Source organism: Chrysoperla carnea, chromosome 4 (assembly GCF_905475395.1).
Source record: "Chrysoperla carnea chromosome 4, inChrCarn1.1, whole genome shotgun sequence".
Classification (NCBI taxonomy): Eukaryota; Metazoa; Arthropoda; class Insecta; order Neuroptera; family Chrysopidae; genus Chrysoperla; species Chrysoperla carnea.
Window position 1 is genome coordinate 52079995 of NC_058340.1, and position 26825 is coordinate 52106819.

General features: G+C 27.1%; 1 protein-coding gene across 12 annotated transcripts in view; it reads left to right on the top strand.

Annotated features, from left to right (window-relative positions):
• LOC123299234 (ankyrin-3-like) overlaps nucleotides 1-26825 on the top strand; it is a 184131-nt gene that overhangs the window by 58417 nt on the left and 98889 nt on the right. For 6 of the 12 annotated variants that reach the window (XM_044881543.1, XM_044881553.1, XM_044881544.1 and 3 more), the window contains 12 exons: nucleotides 215-500; nucleotides 1246-1263; nucleotides 1397-1621; nucleotides 1685-1845; nucleotides 1925-2136; nucleotides 13303-13507; nucleotides 20964-21123; nucleotides 23026-23191; nucleotides 23413-23595; nucleotides 23709-24042; nucleotides 25109-25375; nucleotides 25498-26190. In XM_044881543.1, coding sequence (XP_044737478.1) covers nucleotides 215-500; nucleotides 1246-1263; nucleotides 1397-1621; nucleotides 1685-1845; nucleotides 1925-2136; nucleotides 13303-13507; nucleotides 20964-21123; nucleotides 23026-23191; nucleotides 23413-23595; nucleotides 23709-24042; nucleotides 25109-25375; nucleotides 25498-26190 — 2910 coding nt within the window. Of the gene's footprint in view, nucleotides 1-214; nucleotides 501-1245; nucleotides 1264-1396; nucleotides 1622-1684; nucleotides 1846-1924; nucleotides 2239-13302; nucleotides 13508-20963; nucleotides 21124-23025; nucleotides 23192-23412; nucleotides 23596-23708; nucleotides 24043-25108; nucleotides 25376-25497; nucleotides 26191-26825 lie in introns of those variants that run through there. The other 6 variants (XM_044881545.1, XM_044881557.1, XM_044881549.1 and 3 more) reach the window with 4 other exon arrangements.

Below are 26825 nucleotides of genomic sequence, written 5' to 3' on the forward strand. Positions count from 1 at the left end.
AATAATTTTATGTATGAATTAAAATAAAGTTAATAAAAAACAAACTTTAAATACACAGTTTAATGAATTTAACGGATTTATAATGAATTTTTTTCGATAATTAAATCAAAACAGAGAGTCTCCAGATAAACTATTTGATATCCTTAAAAAATATTTATTTTGTTTGTCAAATAAAAATGTTTCGTAAAAAAATTCTAATAATAACTAATATTAGGTGACTATTCAGGTGAAGATACAATGCTCAGTGATCAACCGTACAGATACTTAACGGTAGATGAAATGAAATCACTTGGTGATGATTCGCTACCTATTGATGTAACAAGAGATGAGTTAAGAATCGATTCAAATCGTATGGTAGTTAGTGGAGATCAAAATATGCTTCCACCACAAGCAATGGACGATGCAATTAGTCCACAACATATAAATCAAAATTATTCTGAATATACAGCAAACAAATACATGCCTGATAATATTGATATTAAACATCCAATCAATATTGGGTAAGTTTCATTGTTATTTTTAAACTTTTCGGGCAATGCGTTGCTACTAAAAGTTTTCAAAACAGTCTCCAGTCACATTCTTAAAGAAGTGGGTGCTGGAACATTATTAAGTACAGTTCAACTTGCAAGTAGGCATAAACATCGGATTTCTTAATGCACCTAAATAATGTACAACTTTATATACATTATACAGGATGTTCTGTTATTGATAGCAGAAAATCATACCAGTAAATTAAGATTATCAAGACAAATGGAAAAGTTCTTTACCAAATTTCTATCTGAGGCCTGAGTCGGGAGATGTAGCTATGGGAAAAATAGAAAGATTTATGAATCTACAAACCTATCAAATTCCTTAAATTAGTAGGTGTCATTTTAGAATATAGAGGGGACTATCATAAAACAATAATCGAGTGTAAATTGATTTAATTGGGTAGCGAATAGCAAAAATAATATTGTGTTGTCTTTATTTAAACAGAAAAAATAATAATACAAACCTATTTATCAAATTATTTCAACAATACAGTGACACTTAGATGTGGGAAGTATCAAATTATATATGCGCATAAATATGGGGGGATTAAATTGTGTAATAGATAACACATATTGTCATAGCAAAACACAACATATTGTGTTATCCTAAGACATTATATATTACTTCCATTCAAATTGCCCAAAAAATGAATCTTTCAGTCACAATGTTAGAGTACTAATCAGTCATTTTTTTGTATTTGCATCCTTGGATTAGTAAATTACATTGGAAGAAGTAAGTATTTAATTATTAAATGCACGCTTATTTTATAAAACATATTAATTTTATTTCGATTTCACGCATTGTTATAAAAAAGTACATCGCTTTCTTAAGCGATAAACTACTAATAAAGTATTCAACATTCCAGCTTCCTCGTTTCGTTTCTGGTTGATGCACGTGGAGGTGCCATGCGAGGCTGCCGACATAGTGGTGTACGTGTAATTGTACCACCGCGATGCGCAGGAATGCCCACGAGAATTACATGTAGATATGTGAAACCACAACGAACTCCTCATCCACCTCCGTTAATGGAAGGCGAAGCATTAGCAAGCCGTGTCCTAGAACTGGGGCCAGTTGGAGCCAAATTTTTGGGGTATGATTTTTTTTTCTCAAAGACTGTTCATAGAACCAACTATAATTGCTATATAAATTACAGGCCAGTAATAATTGAAGTGCCTCATTTTGCTGCCTTACGTGGTAAAGAACGTGAAATTGTTATACTAAGATCCGATAATGGTGAAACATGGCGAGAACATGTAATAGAAGCTTCAGAAGATATTGTCCAAGATGTTTTAAATGAAAGTTTCGAAGCTGAAGGTAATACTATAAAAAATGGATAACTTTTTTTAATTGAGCAAAGTTATTTAGAATAATAATATATTGTAAACGTTTACAGATTTAAGTCAACTAGAAGACATTTCATCTGGACGTATTACAAGAATTTTGACTCATGATTTTCCACAATATTTTGCTGTAGTATCACGAATACGACAAGAAGTGCATGCTATTGGACCTGAGGGAGGCATGGTATCAAGTTCTGTTGTACCTCAGGTTCAAGCAGTATTCCCACAAGGAGCCCTCACAAAGAAAATAAAAGTGGGCTTACAGGTAAATTTATTCAAACCTCGAAAGGGTATATCAGCTGATAAATTTAGAAAAATTACTGTAAACCATGTGCCAAAGAAAAAACGTTTTTCACTTATTTGGTGAATACGATCAAATGTTATTCTATAAATAAAAATAATACAGTACATTTTTATTATTTGTTGATAAAATATTCAAGGTAATACTGCCATGCATTTGTTCATTTTGATTTGAGATTCCGTTCCATTAACTATGTGCAACTGTTGACAATCAATTCTAACAAGAATCAGTTTGCAAATAGTTTTGAAAATACATTTCGATGGAGAATAAGTTCTTATTAAGTTTTTTTTGGATTGTATTGACTATCTGTGAGGTTCTTGGGAAACAATAGGAAAAGTGTGATATTATGATCTAAATTATTTTTCTGATAATGTACAGAAATTTAAAAGAAAAATGAAACTGAAAAAAAAAATTATATAGATAATATAATTATTTTGAATATATATTTTCGAATAGGTACTTGTGTGTTTGTCTTTTGAAAGCATTCATGACGAGCGTTCGTGAGTTCGAATTGATATTATCATAGAACTTATATATTTAAAGAAAAATATTCTACAATCTTAAGATATTTTCCGTAACAAGCCATAAAAAAGAATACAAATTTGTTGAAGGAGTATAAAAAGAAAAACTTCTAACTTTCAATTTGTGTAGAATATGATACATTTGTACTTACATAATCGATTTGTCGCAAATATTTCATTATTTTGTTTAAAAAAAATTTAGAATACACCTCATAAAAAAACTTCTGTTCTTTCTACCAAAATCCTACTGATTCTTCATCGATTTTAATTACCTTCCCAATTCGATTTGTTTTAATTGATTTAAAACTACTCAATTTCCATAGTACAGTTTAATTTGTTGCAATTTAATTGGTTAACTTTACAGAAAAGGAAAATATAATAATTTCCAATTAATTTTAATATGTTGAGTTGATTAAGCCGTGAAAATCACCGATCAATATTTTTTCGGTATTCAGAACAGATTATAATGGGACATTATATAATTTTTTTTAAATCCTTAAAATTAATGTCTCCGATAGAAATATTATGACACATAATTTCTTATGTAATGGCTACTTATATCTCAAACTAAATACATCGTTGTAGTTGGAGGAATGGTGTAAATTTTCTCATTTCACTAATAAAGCTCCTGCATTCTTCTGAGTAGAGTACTTCCGCTGTTATGTAATTCATAACAAAATCATTAAATCATTGATATGCTCTAATGTTTCGGGCTAAATTAAGAAATAGTTAACCTTTTCTCAGATATGTAAGTTCTGTGAATAGTTTAATGTTTTAAAATGATCTTTAGGAAATGTGTGGACACTTGTTTAAGCGATCCTTTGGTTGAAAATGGATACAATTCTGATAAAGAAACCAGACTAAAAGAAGAAACCAGTATTTAAAATATTTTCATACATTAAAAATTATTTTTAAAAAAACATAGTTGATTTTCACTTAATGATGCTTAGTTTATTGGTTTTAAAAAAGTTTTTTAAAAATATTTAATAAGATTAAATTGCAAATAGGGCAATAGATTTCGATTTACAGAAAAATTAAATTTATTTAATTTATACGACAATAAACCTACTGATGATTAAAAAAAAAATTCATGAACATATCTACAATTACAAAAAATATTGCCAATTATGGAGAAATCCATTAAGTATTTAAGGCAATTTCTGATATTTAATCGAAGTGTTCAAATAAATAAAAATTAACAATAAAAATATATCTAGAATAAAATCATAAAAAAGCGTATTCTTCGTTGAAATAAAATTTTTAATCATATTATTGATTCTTACCAGTTTCCAAAAGGTTCTAAATATACCATAAAATTGATTTAGAAAATAAAGTATAAAACAATAGTAAACAAATCAAAATATACAATATATATACAAAAAATTTAAAATTCAAATATATTATCATCAAATTGTTCTGAAACATAATTTAAAAAAACTGTTTAAACCATAATCAAAATATCAAGAACTTGTTCTATTTGTGATCTAGTGACTATAAATAATAATATATTGAAAGATTACGGATATAAAGGTTGCGCTAGATTAAAAGGAGTCGTGGTTCATGAAAGTGAACTCTATTGTCTTAATTTTTAAGACAACCTTCACCTTCACTGTCTACCCGATTCGGCGAAGAGCTGACTGGTCAACAAACTTGTCTGTTAATGATGGAAGAGCTGGGCCAGAAAAATTCTTTGAATTTACTCAAGCTGATCATTTGAGGATTGCTTATAATAGTTGTGTTCGCACACATACTGCGGTCTGTCAAGCGAACGGTAGAACAGGGGTCAGATATATGCTATCGAAACGGTTATGACAGCCGTGAAATTTAAATGAATTTACTTAAGCTGAAAATTGTTATAGAGGTTGTATATTATATATCCATAACAGTTATGACAATCAGTCAGTTAAATATGAGAACAGAGCTGGGCAGTCATCCCTAATGTATGTACAATAAATAAATAAGATTGAGTCCTGATTGATCAGCTATGTTCAAACATTTAACTGACTGATTGTAATAACAACTGTTATTTATATGTAATATACAATCTCTATAACAATTTTAAGCTTTAGTAAATCCGTTTAAATACCACGGCAATCATAACAGTTTCGATAGTATATATTTGATCCCTGTTCTATCGTTCGCTTGACTGACCGCAGTATGTGTGTGTACACAGCTACTTTAACCAATCCTCAAATGATCAGCTTTAGTAAATTCAAATAATTTGTTTGGACCTTGCTCTTAATCCATAATGATACCAACGAACTAGCGCTGTAAAAGTAACAAGAAATTGAATGTCCGTATGCATTCGTTACTAATATAATCGTTACCCGTTACAATCGTATTGTTACGTTACTCGTTAATTTTGATCTATATTACCTAATAACACTTCAGTTGGTAAGGTTTCATGTCATGGATTTCAAATTTGAGTAACGAGATAAATTCGTGAGTAACGTATTCGGTACATACGATTTGTTACAGCTCTAGCATTCACACACAACAAGACTTGAACCGATTTGCAAGTGTGTTTGTTTGTGTGCTTTATAAAATTTTTGTATAAAGCTTACTTTACCTTAATTTCCGTAGTCTTTCATTTATTTTATAAATTATTCAAAATAATTTATACAAATTAAAACAATTTAAACAAGAAATAAACTATTACACAATTTTAATCCATTATTAATCAATATGGGATGGTTATGAAATCTATGAATTAAAAAGACAAGAATTTTGTTTTAAATTTCATAATCCGACCATTGACATTTAGCTAGTCTTACTGTTCAACTTGTATTCAACTTGTCCACAAAATGGTCCATTGGTTGAATCATGTATAAGATGTATCATATGAAAAATTAAGTACAAAATAGTGAAAAAATATCTTCTTTTATTCAGTATTAATAATGCCGAGCCAAAAATTATTGTAGTAATAATAATATATAGTTTTTATGTTAAAAACTATTAAATATTAGTTTAAATTAACCGAAATTAATATTGTTCTTAACTAATATTTATTTAATTAGCATGTAAATATGCGACTAATATTAACTTTCAATTTTACTAATGCATTCTAATAATTGGATTCTGTAACTATACAATATTTCGTAATTTCATATTAAACTTGAAGTGTAAAAAGTCACTTCAGTTTATCTTGATCGCAAGAGCCACGAATGCGATACTGGGATTTCTTTATCATACCCCAAGCATATGATTTTCTATGTGCAAAGGTCTTGAAATGACAGTTAACAATCATTTATTACTTGACCTATAGCATATGCAAATGTTAGATAACATTTATTCATGATAGATAATTGATGATTCAGTGGGCGACGATCAGTGAATAGTTCAGATAAATACTTTTAAGTAAAAGAGTATAGATTTTTTAAGTCTGTCAAACAATTTTGTATATTATTTATCACATTTTTTCGACGATGACATTAGGTGGATGTTTAATATTTTTTGTGCGCGAAAATGTTAGAAATGTTAGTCTAAATGCAATTCATGCTATTTATAAAAAAAAAAAAAAAATACTGTAAATAGTTACAGAAAACAATGTCTTATAAGATTTATTTGCAATTATATAACAATATAATTAATATAACGCTTTCAAACATGGCTTCTAATAAAGTGAATTTGACATTCATAATGTATTCAAGCAATTTTTATGTTTTATTCACAAGCAAAAGAGTATATGACCTAATGATAATTCATTGTTAATCTAGTTAATGTTAATTAGTAATGAAAAAATGGATTTAAAGTAAAATATTTACATTTTTTAAGTTTGTGTAAATTATAACAAATACGTTTGTAAAAATAGAAGTAAGTAGCTAGCCATAACTTAAAGGATCTAGTTAATAAATATTTTCGTATATTGAAGTTAGATGGCGACTAACATTATATATGACATCATTCAAAAAGTGATTATTCTATTGATTCTCTATTTAATATTTTCATTAATAAATTAGGCTATTATCCATTATTAGGCTCTGATACTAGCGTTTTCAAGAGTCTGAATATTCAAACATATGTTGTCATTTTTTGCCATAGTATTAGAATAAAAAGAAAAATGTAACTTTACCTCAGCTTTTTAATATACTGAAGTAGGGGATAATTCTGATGTCGAGTTGGCCATATTACCTATAAAATTGTTTAACTAGACTTGGTACTACGACAAATTTGAAAGTGAAATTCAAATTGATTAAAAAACAAAGAAGTTGCAATCAAAGATTGCAACTTTGTTTAAAATTAGGAACTTTAAACATGCATATCTTGCGTGGTCAAGTTAGGTTAGGTTAGAGTGGCTGTCCTGGGGTGGGACATACTTAGACCATAGGGTCCGTTGTGATACCGATGGAGTTGGCCCATTCCCGGCCACAACTCCATGAACCATTTGAAGCTGTTTAAGAACAGCAAAGGAGCTTTAACGTCGACGGACTTTAGGTCGGAGAGGTCGCAAAGAGAGGCTGACTCAAGTAAGTCCATCTTCTCATGGAAAGAGCTGGGTAGTGACAGAGAAGATGAGACATTGTCTCCTCCTCCTCAGTGTCCTGTAATAGCCGCAACAACTTTGCTAATATATGTCTTGTAGTACCATAAGTACCCGGATATTATATCGTATATTATATCGTATCTTACATACTAGTCAAGTTTTTTAAAAACAAACACTTGCCTATTCGTAAAGTGACAATTCTTCATCTGACGTAATAAAAATAAATTTAGTCCGATCCCCTATTGTATCTTGGACTAAAGACGGCGGTCTAATCATAGCTTGCTAGGATAGGATGGATTTAAGAATAGTACACAGTTATTTATTAATAATAATATTATTACTAATTTGGTGGAATATTGCGGGAATAATATGAAGGCTGTAAAACTATAAGGAATTATTATCAGTCCATATACTCTACTGTAAGATTTTAAAATAAATTCATGTATTATACATATTTATTTATTTAAAACGTTATTTCATTTCACGTAATTAATTTTATTGCGAAAGGAATTATTTAATTAAAAACACTACCTCATTCTTTAATTCGATACTCTAATGAATGGTGATTATTTGTGACTAACCGATACAAAATCGAATCAAAGAAAGAGGGTATTGTATTAATTTTTTAACACACTAGTTGTATTTGCACTAATTATACTTGTAATTTGCTAATAAGAGTGCCCAATAAAAATTTAGTTAAACTGTGAAACAAGAGTAAACTACTAATTTTTTTAATCAATACTAACAATTTTAAGCATGGTTCGAAATATGGCACTCATACATAATTATATTAAAGGTTTAACTAAATCTTTCAATCTATTTCATAGAAGTAAATTATAATCATTATAAAACAATGTTTTTAAGTGCATACTGCTTAAAAGAGATAAAAAACTAAAATTTGGCCTCGCTTCCAATATCGTTTATACAACTAAGTAATTTCAACTCCAACTATAACACGGAAGAACGAATTTCAAGATGATTGAATTAGAACTTCGCAAGAAATCACGGAAGATAGACACAAATGCTGTAAGAAACGAGAATCATATATTTTTATTTCGACATTTTAATCATCAAATCCAGTACACTACTTTAATTTAAATGAATCAGGATTAAACAATCTCCAATTTATTACGCAGTTTCAAAGAGATTCGCAAAAAAAAAAAAAATTGGCAGTTATCTAAGAAAGAAAGACGCTATAAGAGAGTAACCAGAAGGAATAAATTGTGTCCAATTTCTTATTTGAGGTCTTCCAGTGTATTCATGGTTTATCGATATTGTTCGTGCTATATGATTTTGGTCTACTAAAACATGATAATTATCTGCCTAGTTCTTATTCATTGATACCCTTACATCAATAAAATAGAAAAAAAAATTGATCACCTCTAAAAATAACTTCGATAAAAATTTCAAGGGTCGGGCGAGATGGGTTATCATTTGGCATAAGCTTTATACCAAATATCATGAGACATTTCTAAAAAAGCTAAAATATTATTAATTTTCAAACAAAATCGTAGAGATTTGAAATTATTATATTAAAAAGAAATCACTAAGCGTTTATGATTAAAAAATAACAGACTTACCCAGATGAAGACTATTTACTAAAACAAACTTTTTCAGAATATGGTATGCATTATGAAACATTGAAAACAAATGATTTTTTAAAACCTAAGATTATTAAAATTTACTTTCATTTGGAATAAATTTATTTTTCAATTATTAAACAAAATATTATTGGGCACTTGTTTGGCTCATAACTTTTTTTCAATTATTGTACAATATCATTTTTTTATTATTTCATTATTTTATTACTTTTATCACTTTTGTTGCTATTATTGCGTGTGTTTGCATTTTTCGAACCTGCTTTATGTATTGTTTTCATACTACATTTCCTATATCCTTCACACGATTGTCTCCTAGTGTTTATTCCTTACTAATTTTATTACAGCGACAACCCGATAACCTAAAATGAATTATTAATATTATATTGGCTGTGTTGTGTTTTTATGCATATTGGTTATACTTTTCTTTCTTGCTTTCTTCAGTTATTTCAATCAAGCATTTACATTTTTTCATATTCTTTCAATATATTCTTAATTTTAGCTTCAATTTTCATTTGCACATATTCTCCCACCTAAATTAATTACAAAAAATTATTATAATTTTATTAACAGGATCAAGAAAAAATTTGATATAATTAACGAACAACTAAAAGTTAAAAGTGGTGCCCAGTAAAATCTTTATTGGAATAAGTTATAAATTTAATTAATAGGAACGTTTTAAAGATACTTAATTTTGTGTCTCAAGTAATTATAAGATCTACATGCACATGCAAGTTACATTACCATTCAGATTACATTGCTATCTGGGAAGTTACAGATTATGATCAAATTTATGGTTTTTTTTGGAATCTAATTGTTGAATTATAATAGCGACCGCATTTTGTGAAATATTTGAAATTGCCACTATGAGTAAAAACAATTGTGGAACCATGATCGAATCTTGGTTTTGATTTTTTGGGACCTTATTCATCTTACGCGGCACTCTATTACACCTACAAATAACTGTTCTTACAATTCAATTCAATCGTTATCCATTCTTTTTTAACAATACTTTGATTGTACAGATTATATAAATAGGATATGGCAAAACAGGAAAAAGAGGATAAGCAGCGGGTATACAAATAATGCTTGGAATAGACGGGGCTAGTTGCTAAAGTGGCTTGCTACTTGCGTGCGTGCGTGTGGAAAAAGTACCTCAATAATGTGTGCATCAACATCAGAAAAAGAACATAAACGCTTGCTTCAAAGGTTGATGCACTCGTTGCGTAGGTGCTTATTTTTCCACGCGCATATGTTTGGACTCACGCAATTGTAAATACAAATAATAGATAAATTATTAACAGGCTTGCTAGAAAAACGTATTTTGACAAACGCATATAGAGGAACTAAAGTGGAGTGTATCCAATATTTCACAGTACAAAATCCATTACTTCACAGTACAAAAATTCACATTGACGAGTACAAAAGTGCCCTTTGAATGACTGATATTTTAATTTTTTTATCAATTATTTTGGTGCCATAAATACAACGAAAGCTTACTCGAAAGAGAAAAAAATTCCAAAATGAGTTCGCTAATCATATAGACGCTATTCAATTAAAGCAATGCTAATTATAATTTTCGCTCTTGGGAGATACATAGGAATACAAATTCAAATTATTAAAGAGTCAAAGATTTTTACTGCAAAATCTATAGGTTACTAATTTTTCATACAAATACGCTCTACGAAAAGCTCAAAAATACGTATTATTTGGTATTAGTTTAAATTGCCAAAAACCAAGAGAAAGGTGCAGTTTAAATAGCTTTTCTATGCATTGTACGTATATGACAAAATTTGGTACACTGAAGCTCGCGAAACATGGTTACGTTTGTAGGCAAATAAGTTCAACCGCAACTAGCACTTTATATTTTCGGTATTACCATTTCTTATTTTTTCGATGGTAAAAATTATACGTAATAAAGTTTCACCATCTAAAACGCCGAAAATAGAACTTATTTTCTTAAGGTAGTTCCAGCATGAAATCACTTTTCGACAGATTTGGCCGAATTTTTTTTCTCGGGTTTATAATAGCTTTATTTATGAATTCCTAAAATTTCATAATTTTTGGCCGTTTAGATCGCGAGATATTTAAACACAAAGTTCGCGATTTTGTGGGTCATGTCCCATTTAAAGTATGTAAAATGTCCGGTCTCTCCAACTATTTTTTATGATATTATTATATATTGAAGAAAAAGTAGAAAAAAATGTTTATACAATAAAATTCTAAAAAAAAAATTTAGAAATTAATTTTCACTTTCGAGATATTAATTTTGACGTAAATTGATCGAAATTGGGACGTTGGCATAATTATTTCCCATTTTAAACGGTCAAAATTTCTGAAACTTTGGGAATTAATAGTAAGCATTATTAAATTCTTAAATTTAATTTTTCGTTAAATTATGTCGAAAAAAATTTTAACCATAGCTTTAGCATAGGAACTGCAGATACCATGCTGGAAATACCTTAAGTTACGGTATTTTTATTTTAGTTATATATGTCTTTTGTTGAAGGTTTATTATTTATCACTATAAAAATCGGAGAAATATAAACGTTTAAGGATGTACGAACGGGAAATTTTGGATAAAAGGCTTAACTTTTGTTTTTTATTTGAAATTGGACTAGATCTAAATCAATTTTGAAAATTTAAGGGTGGGTTGCCCGATTATTTAAAAAAATAAGACTTCAAAAGTAGGCATATTTAACATTGGTCTGTCTAATGGGAAAACGGTAGATGGATGATATGTTTTCATAAATTTCTCCAAAAATAAATTTAAAACCTTAATAAATTATTGAAAACAAAAACTCCCGTTGTGCCCGAAAATTAAGAATGTATGAACACGGTAGTGAGGACACAAGTTAAAAAAATATGTTTTCAATTTTGATGGTGACATAGACAATATAAGACAAAAGTAAAAATAAAATTTTTTGAGATCTGGATTAATTTTCAAAATATCGAAAATTGAAAATGTTATTTAATTGCTTTGCTTTCGATATTTCGAAAACAAAGGCCAGATATCGAAAAACTTTATTCTTTTTTTCGTCTAAATTATATATAAGTTATAACAAAATTCTTCATCAAAGTTGAAAATTAAGTACAAATAATTTCAACCGTAAGTCTAAACTTGCCTTGCCGTTCGTACTGCGTTAATATTCGTATTTCGTACTCTTTGTGATTTTTTTCATCACAATAGAGTAAAGCCAAACGGTTGGTGGCACGTTAAAGAGTAACAGGAGGAAAACTGTTAGCTTAACTTAAATATACCCTACTACGTAGGATAGTGTGAAAGAGAATCGAAAACTTTTGCTTATTTACCTAAATCTTTCATGTCTTGGTATTCCGACATTCTAAACAATCGATTCATCAATATTATCAAAAACTTAAACGTATGCAGCAAAGAAACTGAAGGTTGTATTGTAGATTCTGTATTCTGATATAGCTTATTCTCCCTTTTAGCGAGCTACTTTCAATATCCATCATGTGTACAATTTCTCAAGTTTTTTTCGAATTCAATAAATATCAATTATTTGTATATAATTATTGTAACTTTAACATTCTAAATATTTGTTTTTCTTATCCTCTTGTTTATACTTTTTGTATAATAATCTTCTGAAATTTTTGTTTAATCCAATTTTAAACTTTCATTCATTTGATTATTGTAAAGAGACTCATATCAAATTTTTAATTAATTTAAAATTAACGATTTATAATACAATTTACTCCAAATATGTAATACCTAGGTTGTATTTCTAAAAAAAATTAAAAAATAATTATATTTGTTTGAAAAATTTGTGTCTAGTAGAGTAATTTGTTAGGCATCCCCCAATGTTCGTTACATATAACCAACGATTTTGTTGTAACCGTTTGGTCAACATTTTTGGTCATTTTTAGTTTTTTTTTGAAACCTAAAAAATTTGTTTACTTCTGAATTTTAATTGCAATTCTATTGTTATTTTTATTATCAAATTATCAAAATATACCTACAAGTGGCACAAGAACTATTTAGCAATATGATACACTCCTGAATTTTTGATCAAACTGAAATTAGGATTGACCAAAATCATTGAATAATGACTTCTTTAAAAGTATTTGTATTTTTTACTAGAAAAATAGTTTTAATTATTAATTTCGAGCAAAAAACTGACCAAACGATCAAATATAGTGACTAATATTTATCAAACAATACGATTATGCCACGAAAAATTCCGTAAAAGTGTGCAGTCTTTTTGTACTTAGTGTAGTACTACTATTGAAAAAATTTTAATATTCTTGAACCAATCCAAAATATCTTCTAATGAATAAAAAATATTCTCCATCAAAGTATTTTCTTAAATTATTTATTAAACTAGTGAAATAAATTTTGATTAATTACAGAAAAATTATTTAAAATTAAAATAAAAATAAAGAAACAGATCAAGATGAAAACTGCTGAAATACCGAGTTAAAAATTATTTTTAAAAGTTTGATTTCAACATAAAACTTAAATAAAAAATATAACAGATAGATACATACTTGTTAACGTTTCGTTTAGGCACAACCAATTGATCCTGACCTAACCGCGAAATTACTGGGTCATGGTGTTGCAGTATCACCAGTTGTAACTGTTGAACCACGCCGTCGAAAATTCCACAAAGCAATAACGTTAAGTATGCCAGCACCTCGGGCACACACACAAGGAATGATCAATCAATATTCTGGTTCAGCACCCACATTACGACTGCTCTGTTCAATAACAGGTAATATAAATATTTTTTCAATTATATTTTATTTTTTATTTTATTTATTTTATCTTTTTCACTTCAGTGCAATTGATGTATTTGTTTTTTAATTTTTAATAGGATTAATTTTATTTACTTAGTGTTGCACTTTTATGGGGTGATTCACTTTAACTATTCTTTTCGAATACATACATACTATCCTACACGTATGTCACGTGTGACCTAATATTTAATATCACTGCAGTATAGTTTCTTATTGAGTGCGTTATTTTTTATTCAAAATTCATTATAGAAGCATTTAAAACTGTCCAAGTTCTAGAAGATAATGACATTTTTTTATAATCCAAGAACTGGCCACAGTAAAATTCTCGTTGAATTTCTTTTTTTTTGGCTTTTTAAATTCATAAAAGGCGCAATGTTTTATAGATTATGACATGTGTCCTGAAAAATGTCAACTTCCGGTGGACATGTTTTAAAAAAACGTCTATGTAAATTCAGCCTGAAACTGTGAAATATTTTTAAAAAATATTTCTATTTACTGGTAACTTATTAACTTATCAAATCTCATAGCTCCTGTAAATCACCAATATTTGTTCCAGCAACAAATGTCTTTCTGTCTTTATCGAATATCTTAAAATCTTTGAGGTCTATGGGGAACATTAGAATCTCAGACTAAAGACTAGAAATAGTCTTAGTAAATGGTAGATTCAATTATATAAGTACCAAGTTCCAATTCCACCGGAAGTAGAGATCTATATTAACTAAACATTATACCATTATTTAATATGTTTGTTTTTCCTTATCTAGTAGGTCACTCAAAAAACCAAAATCAGGTGTTTTTTCATTCACATTATCAATTTTAAGAGTCCTTAATAATAATACGTTAATTAATCGAGTAAGTAAAGTAAAAATAGTTAAAAACTAAGCAAAGTGAACTACCCCATGATTGATGTAAAAAATTGAAGGTAAAATTAGATTATGATAAAATTTATTTTATTCAAAAAAAAAAAAGAAAAATTTACAATTGACAACACTATATATTAACAAGCAACAAAAGACGTATTAAAGAAAGGTAGGCCGCGTAAAAATGAATTTAGGAACGAGGATTTGTTTTGTAATATTTTGATTATAAATATTAAGTATCTAAAGTAATATAATATGTTTAATTAAATAATAGTATAAGTATTCTGAATATTCCTTAAATCAATAATAATTTAATTAATTAGTTTAGATATTTTGATTACCCAATTTAGAATAGATTAGTTTTTTTATTAATTAAATAGAATTATTTTTAATTAATTAAAAGTGCATAAAACCTTATTAACATAATTAATTTGAATTGAAAAACAACAAGAGACGAAAAAAAATATAGTTTAGAATTTTATTTTTATTTTAAATTAATAAACGTTAATTTTAGTGTAGGTAATTACGGTCGTAAATTTCAAACTTTTACTTATCATTGATATATATTTAATCATATAATTTTAGATTTTTACTAGAGTAATTAGAATTTACTAATTAAAATAAAAGCATTATTTAATTTATTTATTATTTATTTTTTTAATTAAATAACGTAATTCATAAAAATCATCATAGCTTTTGATTTAGACAGTTATGAGTTTTATCGTTAGGATCTATTAATTTAATTTTTTTTTTTTTTTTGTTATATATATTTGCTATATTGTTTATTATTATTTATTAACCATTGTTTTTTTGTCTTAATTATTAATCCCAATTAATTTCTCTTCAACATTGATGTTGTCTAGTCTTAATATTTTATTCATATTTTAGCGTTTATAATGTTTCTAATGTCCATCTTAATTTGGGATATTTATTTGTATAATTTTTTAAACATATTTTTGGTAGCATGATTTTTTTAAAAGGTGTGTTAACATTATAAACTCTAAATTAATTTTCTTATTTTATACGTATAGAAAGAGATTGGTAAACATTTATTTGTTTTCTAAAAGCTTCCCCTTCCGTGAAATCAGAACCTATAAATAATTATTTTAGTAAATCTTTCGTTATTGTATCTTCTATTAAAATTATTCTTGCATGTTATATTTAAAAATCTATACTACTTCCAAACAAGTTCATATTTTCAAATTTGTATCTGATAATATAATTTTACAGGCATTTTAAATGTTTCAAATCCTATATAATTATTGCAAATAAAAAATATAATTTGGTTCTTTTTTTATTTAAAAAAATTCTTGGATGTTTAGGGATAATAGATATTTACATTTAACAAAGAGAGACGAGTATGTACTTTTAGTAAATACTAAAAAATGTAACTTTTGGAATCGCTAAACTATTAATATGTACCGAGCACAAAACATATTTTGTGATAACATCAAAACCCGTAGTTATAAACTTTGATAATTATTATAAAATTTAATGATTTAAAAACGAGTTACTATTATTAAAAGTAAAAGTACTAGAAAAATTATGGTAATGGGAAGCTATTGTAATCGAATCAGCGTATCAGAAAACTAGAAAGAATTAAAAATTGCAAAAAAAAATTTCTGATTATTCTTTTAGGTTTCCATGGCTTTTTTCCGAAACTATAAAAGGCAAAAAAAAAACATATTGGCCACAATTTCTTAGCAAATCGATTCGAAATACACACAGCCCTTCTCCAAAAATTATTAAATCAGAATCATCCAAACTACTATCCTATCCATTTTCCTCGGTCGTATCATTTCCGAGATAGAAATTTATCTAAGTCTGATTATAAGTTTTTAGACAAATTCAATTTCATCAAAATCGATTTTGTAGTTTTTGTGTGATGCGCGTAGAAGCATAACTAACAGAACTAACAGACAGACAATAGTTTTATAATAGTAAAGAAACTAAAAGATGGTTATTTATAATAGCTCGTATGGTTATTTAATTTTTGGGTACAGAGTAATGTTAAATATGGGACATCTGGGAACAAAACAAAAAAATTTGTTTTTAAAATATTACCCGTTTTTTTATACACTACCCTATTATTCATTGAGTATGGATTTTTAAATCATAATTAAAGTTGCTATTAATTCTGATTCTTTATAAAATATTAAATCTTACAGATTTACTTCTACATTATCTCGTTATAATACACTATGATTTCTTCTAAAAACTGTTTACCAATCTCTTATTGCTTGAGTCGAATCACAGTCATTTTTGTTTTTTGAGAGAGAGTATTTTAATGTTAAATTAAAAAATTTAAATAAAAAAAATTGAAAAAGTAAAAAAAAAAAACGTTGAACTAATGCGGTGCATTGCTCAATATATGCTGCTGTTCGCCTACCAGGGGTGTTTCGGAAAAGATCCCTCAAAGGTAACTACCAAACAATCATAGTAACAAATATAACAACACTATTATCTATTATATAATCCCTTAAGAATGTCTATTATTATTAATTATGTTAAATTTTTGTTATAAATTATTATTATTATTATTATCTTTCTACTTTATTTTATTTATTCTTTTGTTTATTACTTTGAATTATTTTTTAGTAAAACAAATTTTTTTATTAAAAATAACATTTTTGATACAATGTTATATATTATTATATTTTATATACGTGGCTACAACGATTTTGTTTTAAATTTTTAACTTTTTTTATTATTTTACTCCTATCTATATTTCTAATTAGTTTTTTTTTTATATATTTATAAAAATACAAAAACTTTACACAAATCATATGACTTATTGCTTTTGTGCAGTTTATAGAAAACTATTGATTCAGTTACTGGAAATGATACGTAGGTAATCAACTAATACTCTCATTATGAAATATTTTCAAAGATACAACTTTATTGGTTGTCAATCCCACACCTGAGTTTAAAGTATCGAACTTATGTAACATATAAAGTATCCTTATTGTTAGTAATTATTTTATTGCAGAGTAATCTATTATGATATTTTTGCACGATTTTGTCTGGTGGCAGGAATAAATGCTATTTTAATATTAAAAAAAATTGTGTTTGTAATCGAGCCATTATTATTTTAGAGATTAAAGATAGTTTTCAAACGTCATTTCATAAGAATATTAATTTGTAAGTTCATTTCATTTCATCATATCCTTTTAAAAAATTGTAAAACTTTGCCCTTGCATTTGCACTTGAATTTGAAAAAAATTGACCATAAAATTAAAGTTAACAGCTAAAACCTTTTTCGATTTCGACCAATTTAGTACTAAGATCTCAATTAGGATCTTTACCTATCTGCTTACCGAATGAAAGTTATTTTTTATGATATATAAAATGCTTACAAATATCCCAGCAATGGGTTGCCTAAAAAAATGTGGTTAAGACTACTTTTAGTGAAAATATCAAATTAAAATTTTTTTTAAATTTTCACTGACTTGCATATCTAACGAATTTTGATCTACTCGAAAGTAAAAGCCATAAAAAATTTTCAGCAGCAATATTATGTTGTCTGCCTCTTTTCGTTTACTATTATCCAGTTTTTACAGGTTGTGAATAGTAATTACGTTCATCTGTTAATTCATTGACTCGCCATCTAATTAAAGATAATTTTATTGCAAATACGGTGCTGTATGATTGTCCACAAAATATCAGTCAAAAAATAAAGTTTACAAGCTGTCCAAGTTTTGATATTTTTATTAAAAGTTGTTTTGGCCATATTTTTTTAGGCAACCCCCTACAGGGTAAACAGATGGGTGAAGATCGATCTTAATTCGGATCTTGTACCATATTTAATAGGATAGTAAACGTACATAAGTGTGCAACATAGACTCCCAAATGAATGATTATATTACCATTTTTATTTCATCGGCATGACTTTTAATTGAGTTTGATGAAAATGTATACACTTGTTTAAGGACCATCAGTTGTTATTTACCTAGTTTTTAGAGAGGGATCTCATCTTTAAAATGGTTAGTTTATTTTAGGATAATTTTTTTTGCTGTATGTAGTATATTTTATTAGTCAATTCATTAATTTAGAGCTAATAAAATATTTCATACAAAATTTTTCGCCTATATTAATTTATAATTAAAAATCTTCAATCAATAGTAATTATTCCATGTAATATTTTGATAAAAGATAATTTTTTGGGTAATACTTTTCATTAAAATAATTCATCATGATTTGTGTATGGTTAACGAAATACACCAGATATTTATTATTAATTATACCTAATTAAAAGGTACAAATTTAAAAAATAAAAATCACAAATTATAAACATTTAATTCGAATTATTTAAGTATAAAAATACACTGCTATTTTACACATTTTTATTTAGATTTGCTGCATATATTTAATTTGTTTTTTCTGTAACGTAAGACTGTACTTATTTATTGATAAAAAAACTCTCCATATATTATTATAAATAATTATTTTCATATTATAATTTTAGAGAACAATTTACGAAAATCGGCTTTGTAGCTTGTTTTTATTTAATTTATATATTTTTTTAAAATTTATTTTTTGTGTTAACAAGTTACACAGCCAAATTTATATAAGTGTTGAACGCTCAATGTAATCAACTTATATTATTAAAACTTATTTAATAAATTTTTTAATTTAAATAATAAAAATAAAGAAGGGTCTTTTCTGAAATACTATTGCTTTTTCAGCAGCTTTTATTACAAGTGGGTTATTAAATTGCCTATGATGCATGAAAATACAAATGTTTAATTCATTTTAAATTTTATTTTAAATATTAATATCAAAATTTGCTATGCTATAGTAGTTGTACTTCTTATTTTCTGTTTATTTTTTTTTTATTTTTCTAAATAGTAGATTCCAATGAAACTCTAAAAAAAAATTAAACTCTACGTCACTTAAAAAAAAAAAATGAACAGATTGCTTTGACGTTCGATATTTATAAACATTTTTTTAAATTAATTTTAAAATAAATTAAAACCCACAATCGACGTAGAGATATAAAAGTTTCTTTGGAATCTGCTATTAATTATTCCTGGAATGTGCTTGCTTCATTCATTTTCATTCCTTATGAAATAACACTTTTCCAATAATAAAAATATTTATTATTTTTCTACATTTGTTTCTTACAATTTTCATTCGTTTTTCATTCATAATAATTCTAATTTTATTTTATAAGTTTATTATTGGAAAATTTTTTAACAAAAAATCGGTTCGTTTATGCACTAATATGTAGATTATTTATTCTTAAATATCATTTTATTTTTAGAATTAAGAAATGCCTTTAAATATAAAACAAATATTTTTGATATTCTTTACAATAATAATTCATTTTTTGGTAAGAACTATATATTTAGTAGGAATTCATTTAATTTGACTATTTAATAATAGATTTTTTTAACTCATTTTTTTTTATTTAAAACAAAACATACATTTTTTGTGAGAATACGTCTGTTAGATGGAATCAGTATTATTTATTAATTTATTTTTTCGAACATTCTCAGTTTTGCAATGGCAACTGAATATTTTTTTTAATGTTTATATTGTATATAAGTATATATTTTCATTTTGGAAAACTACAACCGTTAATATATGTTTTATTTGGAGACCTTAAATTTATTTTAAACTCGTCACAGTGCATATAATGTTCTTGTCTTGTATATAAACTCAACAAAATCTTTTCTAGTTAGTAACTATAAACTGATTTTCTTTCAGTTTTCATTTAAAGACTGTATATGAACTGCATATTATATGTATAAACATGCTAATATGAAACAAGGCGAATAGAATGTATTTTTAGCCACCGAAATAAAAAAAGGGGTGTTATAAGTTTGACCACTATGTGGGTATGCGTCTGTCTGCCTGTGACATCGTAGCGCCTAAACAAATGAACCCATTTTGATTTTTTTTTATTTTGTTTAAAATTAATTTAATGGAGAGTGATCTTAGCTATGTTTCAAGGGCGAATTTAGGGTTCCGTACCCGAAAAAACTAAAAATTGGCGACGATTTGGAAAAGGCTTTAAGGAGAAAGACAATTTAATGAAGAGTGTTCTTAGATATGTTTCAAATGGGAGTTTAGGGTTCAACTTGTAAAAGTTTGTCATTGTTTCGTGTTTACAATTGAAAGAATTCTATCGGCTCGCTTCGCATTTCGTTTCTCTTTCTTGCACATAAACACTACTGTATAATCAGGCTTAGAATTTTCCAGCGAACGGGTAATAGCCAGAAAAGTATGTGTCTACAGTTTGAAATAAATGACTTGAACAATTTACTACTTGATTCTCCTGTCAGTACTACTCTGCTATGATCGAATTGAATTTACAAAAAGTTTACCGTCTGGCAGCCTAAACTAATACAACAAGAACATTATTTGAATATTGAAACAAACATGAAAATAGTATTTTTTTTACAAAATGTTTGATTTACTGTTATTTCAGGTCTCTATTTAAAATAAAATAACTAGATTTATTATATATAAAACCACAGCTGAGCTTTTTATTACTCAAATCATAATTTAAAAAAAAAAATAAATTATAAATATTAGATTAAAAAAAATTAATAATTATATTTATTAGGCGGTACAACACGAGCACAGTGGGAAGATGTTACAGGATCAACACCCCTTACATTTGTTAACGATTGTGTATCATTTACAACAACAGTATCTGCACGATTCTGGTTAATGGATTGTAGAAATATTGGTGATGCAACAAAAATGGCTACAGAATTATACAGGTATTGTTTAAATAAATATTCAATACTTGAGAAATGTTTAATGTGTTTATTACGAATGGATCCACAATATAGGTCTTTTCATTAATGTGTCAGCGAAAATGATTTTTCTTTATAATATTAGAGAAAATAATTCGTTATTTCAATTGGTACAATAATTTTCTTTCGATTTCTTTTAAACGAAAAGAAAGAAATAAGAATGCCTAGTTTTTTAATAAAAATTTTAAAACATCAATACACGACATATTTTGCTTTTTTTAAGAATAGCATAAATAATTCCCAGCTTTAGCAAAATAAAAATGAAGTTTTTGTGATTAATTTTATTTTGCAAGTTGTTCAATTTTTGACTTGAAAATATTTGAACACTATTAACTTTCTTAATTCTAATAAAAAAATTGATGATGTTTGAAGGTATATCCAAGTCTTTACCAAAATTGGGAGCTTTGATAACAGGTATAGGGACATTTTACGAAACCCTTAAATGATAAGTTTACGAAGGCAGACAATTTAAACACTCAAATCCCAAAAGGTCGTACCCATACCATTGATTTCTTACAAATAATTTAAAATTGTGATACAAACTAGAAATCTTCATGAAAAAGCCATCAGAAAGGTAAATCTACCCCTCTGATTAATGGTTATAATTGGTTGATTCATACCTGTTGACGATGGTAACCGCGGAATAAACATTCACAATTGAAAAATTGATCTAGATATAAAGATCAATTTTTTTACGGGTATAGCAGCTAAAATTTAGGTAATAAAACACATTTTGGTTTTTCATATGACCTATTGTGGATTCAATTCAATTAAACCAATTTTATGTGCATTTTTAACTGAATTGCTAGTAAATTCCGAAATTTTTCGAGATAAATTTGCTTATTTTGAACTTTTCTACGATGTATAATAATCAAAACTATTATTTACCGCGGCATTCGGATAAATAATAATATTAGACTGAACGTAATTTAAACCAGAGAATTTCTTAGTGGTTTTTAAAGTACCATTTATAAAATAATCTTAAATAAATTGGTTTTGATAAATATATACCAAGCTTTTGGTTAAGAAAATTGCTAGTTGAATAGCTGTAGTAGCCAAATTAACATTTGTATGGGAAGTACTTAGTATTCATGAGTGATAGAAAACCTGTTACTCCCTATAATCCATTGGAATATTTTACGTTTCCTATAAAAAAGGGGAGACGTAAATACTTACTAAATTACACCTACTTGTAAAATAGGGGATAATCCTGATTTAGAATTGGCCATATTATCCATAAAAATGTAAAACTAAATTTGATACCATGACAAAGTTTGAAAATAAAATTAAAATTATTTAAAGAACGAACATTTAGCTTGTCAAATATATTAGAAACTTTAATTTTTGAAAATGGAATATGTCGGTGTCTGGAAATACAGTAGATATTTCACAAAAAAAACTTTTATTGTTGAATTTAATTACAAAATAAAAAGAAGGTTTCTGTTTTGGAACCACAGAATGTTAATGTGCTAATTCTCAGGTAGCCTAACAACATTCAGCAAGATTACTATAAAGAATGCCGCACCTTTTAAGGGTGGGTGTTATAAATTTTTTATTGCGCCACCAGCTTTAAAATTGATTCACATCTGTGTATCATTAATAAAAAAATAAAACCACCTAACCTAAGGGATGTCTCTTATCCAGCAATTCTGAAAATTTCATTTGCTTTTGATTTATGTTCTTATAAGAATAATAAAAAATGTATATTCCTACTTAGCGACTTTCTTAATAGCGAAGGATTATTATTTATTACAAATAATTCCTGACATTACCCGTGTAATTTCAGTTGCTCCAAAAATTTTAGAATTCATCCGCAACAACCCTCAAAGATTTTGATTATTAATAGATATTTGTATATGTTTACAGAGAAGCAATTCATGTACCATTCATGGCTAAATTTGTAGTATTTGCAAAGAGAGTAGATACTCTTGAAGCAAGATTACGAGTATTTTGTATGACTGACGATCGTGAGGATAAAACGTTAGAGCATCAGGAGCATTTTACAGAAGTAGCTAAAAGTAGAGACGTAGAGGTAAATTTTCAATATTGTAAGACTTATGCATGTATTCTTGTTAAATCCTTTCTTTGGTTTATTTTTTCATATCTTGAAATGTTCTTACCCAAAAAGTTTAAAATCAATAAAAACTAACAACTTCTAGAAAATAATCTTCCTTTATCTCATTTCTATCCTACCAATCCTTTTGCTAAAATTTCAACAAATAAAAATTATAATTATTTTTTAACATTTAATAGGTATTAGAAGGAAAACCACAATACATCGAATTTGCTGGAAATTTGGTACCTGTTACTAAATCCGGTGATCAATTACAATTTGCTTTCAGAGCATTTAGGGAAAATCGACTACCGTTTACGGTACGAGTAAAAGATCAACATGCGGATACTGTGGGCCGCTGCCTTTTTATGCGAGAACCGAAGGTATGATTTCGGCTACAATTTTTAATATTATAATAATAAAAATTCTTAAGAAGCAAGTTTTAAAAATTTGAAGTATTTTTAATTTATAATATTTCTCGACATTCTATTTTCAGGTCGCTAAAGGTGAACCCCCACAGCAGCCTATATGTGTCTTAAATATAGTTTTACCTGACAATATTGTAGTAGAATCTTACCCTGTGACTGAAACCGAAATGCTTAAAAAATACGGTTTTATAAAGGAAGGTTTAGATGTATATCCAAGAACTGAATTAAGACTGTCTGATATGAGTAATCTATTAGGTGAAGACTGGCCAGCTCTAGCATCAGAATTAGGATTAAGTACCTCACAAATTAATGTTATTAAATCAGAATGTCCTGATAGTTTACCACAACAAGCCCAAAGTATGTTAAGGTTATGGAGAGTTCAATCTGGAAATAAAGCACAAGGTAATATTATTTTTATTTTCTATTGTTATCAGAGTTCGAACAAAAAATTTTTTAAAAAACGGCAGTTAGTATAAAAAATTTTCAATACAATCAATTCATTTCAAATTACCACTATTATTTTTATATCTAAAGCTTCTGTATGGAAAAAAAACCACTTACTTTCACCTTCAGCGCATTGACAAAGATAAAAGAAATTTATAATTATTTCCCTAAACTAGTTTCGAGGATCATCTGTCCGCAAAAAAACGTTTATAACTCTATGGCCGTTGAGACTAGTTGCTTTTCTTTTATCAAAAGGATTTTAATTTTTAAATTAATTTATAGTTTTTTTATATGTGTCGATTTCTCACAATTTGCCAATCATTTAAATAATTAAAATGGTCAGTTTTTAAACATTTGCAACTTTTTATGAACATGTTTTAAACTCTAAATCTCCAAAAATCCACAAATCGATAATAGATATTGATAAATTATATTATACTAAAAGATACCATTTCTAACTTAAAAAAATTTTTACTAACTGAATTATTTAATTTTTATTTCAAACAAGTAGCTTTATTAATAAATAAAACATCTCGAATCAGAGATACTAATGAAAGATAATGATATAAGGAAAATTCGGGAAAGTAGCTTATCAATTAATCAATTAATTTGCACTTAATTTGTCAATTATTAATGATAATGAATTAAATATATAAAAAAAAACTTAATTTTTCAAAAAAAATCATTTATTTTAAAACATTTTATGTTATTTTCAAAGTTAAGTATTGAAAAAAAAGTAAGTTTTTGAAAAATTAAAAGGTTATTTAACATTCATTAATTAAAAAAAAAATGTTACTTCGATTGGCTTCTTATAAAAGTAGTGTAAATTTATTTTAAATTGCGACCATTCGCAAAAGGAATAAGTGGTATCATGTCAAAATATTTTCCTTCCATGAAAATTTAAAGAAGCTTATTTATCTGTGGGTGTTAATAAAAACCTTTTCCGAAAAACTCTTACTTCGAGCTCTGGTATTTTTGAAAAACATTTAAAATAAAAAATTTATTTCTTTACATACGTTTATAGGAAATACATTAGAATTAGCATTAAAACGAATTGGACGAAGTGATATTATTGCCCAATGTTTAAATATTGATGTTTTGGACCAAGCTGTAGCACGTGCTGGAAAAGATCAAGGTGGTTTTGATAGTTTAAAAGACGAACTTGGACCTTCACGTGATGCATCTCTTAGAAGAAATATTAGTTTAGATAATACGTACGATGAACAAGACATTATGAAAGATTCAGAATCAATAGAATCTTTAATACAAGAAAGGAAAGATTCATATGAAAGTAAGATTTGTTAATTTATCCAGAACTTCTTAAAAATTGTTTTGGATTGTAACATTTTTGTCCAAAAACTGCTAAGTAATTTTTATTTATTTTATATAAAGATTTTATGTTATCATTTTTAGTTGACTCCAGATTAAGAAACATTTCTGAAAGAGATGAAATGAAATATACGGCTGAGGAAAAAGAAGTTCAAGAAGAAGAATCTGGTGTTGATGACGCTGAAATTAAAAAATCAGTTGCTGAAAGAAGAATAGAAATTGAAAAAAGATTGTCTTCCGATAGAGAAATACCACCTTCATTACAAAAACATGAAATTGTTCAAGAAATTAGTACAATAAAACGACAAAGTTTAATCGATGATAAAATCAAATATAATGAAAATATTATCGAAGAACATGTCAAAGAAAAAGTTCCAGATAAAGTAAAAGATAAAGATTTAGATACAGAAAAAGTAACAAAAGTAACAACCACTAAAACAATTGTAACGACGGTTGATTCAACTAGAAAATCACCACCGAAAATAACTGAAAAAACTGTTAAAGAAACAATTACAGTACAAGGTAAAAAAATAATTCCCGACGATGATATTGTTGATAATGAATTAAAAGAAAAATTAGCTGCACAAAAACAAAAAATTGAATTAGATGATACAAAACCAAGTGAAACAACTACAACTATTACAAAAACAACAATAGTTACGCACAAAGTATCCGATGTAGATGATACCCGACGAGATTCAACACTTTTCGAAGACGTCTCTCATGAACTTGAACGATTAGACACCACTGCCAAACCGCAACCACCAGCATCAGAAGGTTGTTATAAATTTATTTTGTATTTTATTTACTATTAACATAATCTCTCAGTATATTATTCAGTAATAATCAAAATTTTCATTTAGAAGAAAAACTATATTAATTGTCTTTTGTTTTTGCATGTTTTCGATAACTATAAGGACAGTTTAGGCTCATTATCTTCTTTGAATTTGGAATATGTACATTTCACAACTTTACTTTTGTAGTCAACTGAGTCAATAGTAGTCAACAGTCACTGAGTCAATCAATAGTCAAAAGTCTGTAGTCAATATTGAAGTGCAGACAGTCAAAAATATTTATGTGATTAAAATACAGCCGAATCTGGAATAGCGAAAGCTTAAAACACCAGCATTTCAAAAAATACATTAATTTTTCGTTTTGATATTCTGAGAGCTTGACGGACCTACACAATAAAGATGGATACTTATCAACCGTAGTAAGAGTGGCAAATCATTCGATTCAGACACACCTTGTTCGTATAAATACAATACAACTTAAAATTAATAAACTGGTTAACATAGACTGCTAATTTTCATTAATTATTATGTTCATAATTAAACGCGACTCTCGTAATCTTAAATTATCAAAATAACATCTATTCAATATCAATTTCTTCTGATAGAGTTACATGGCGT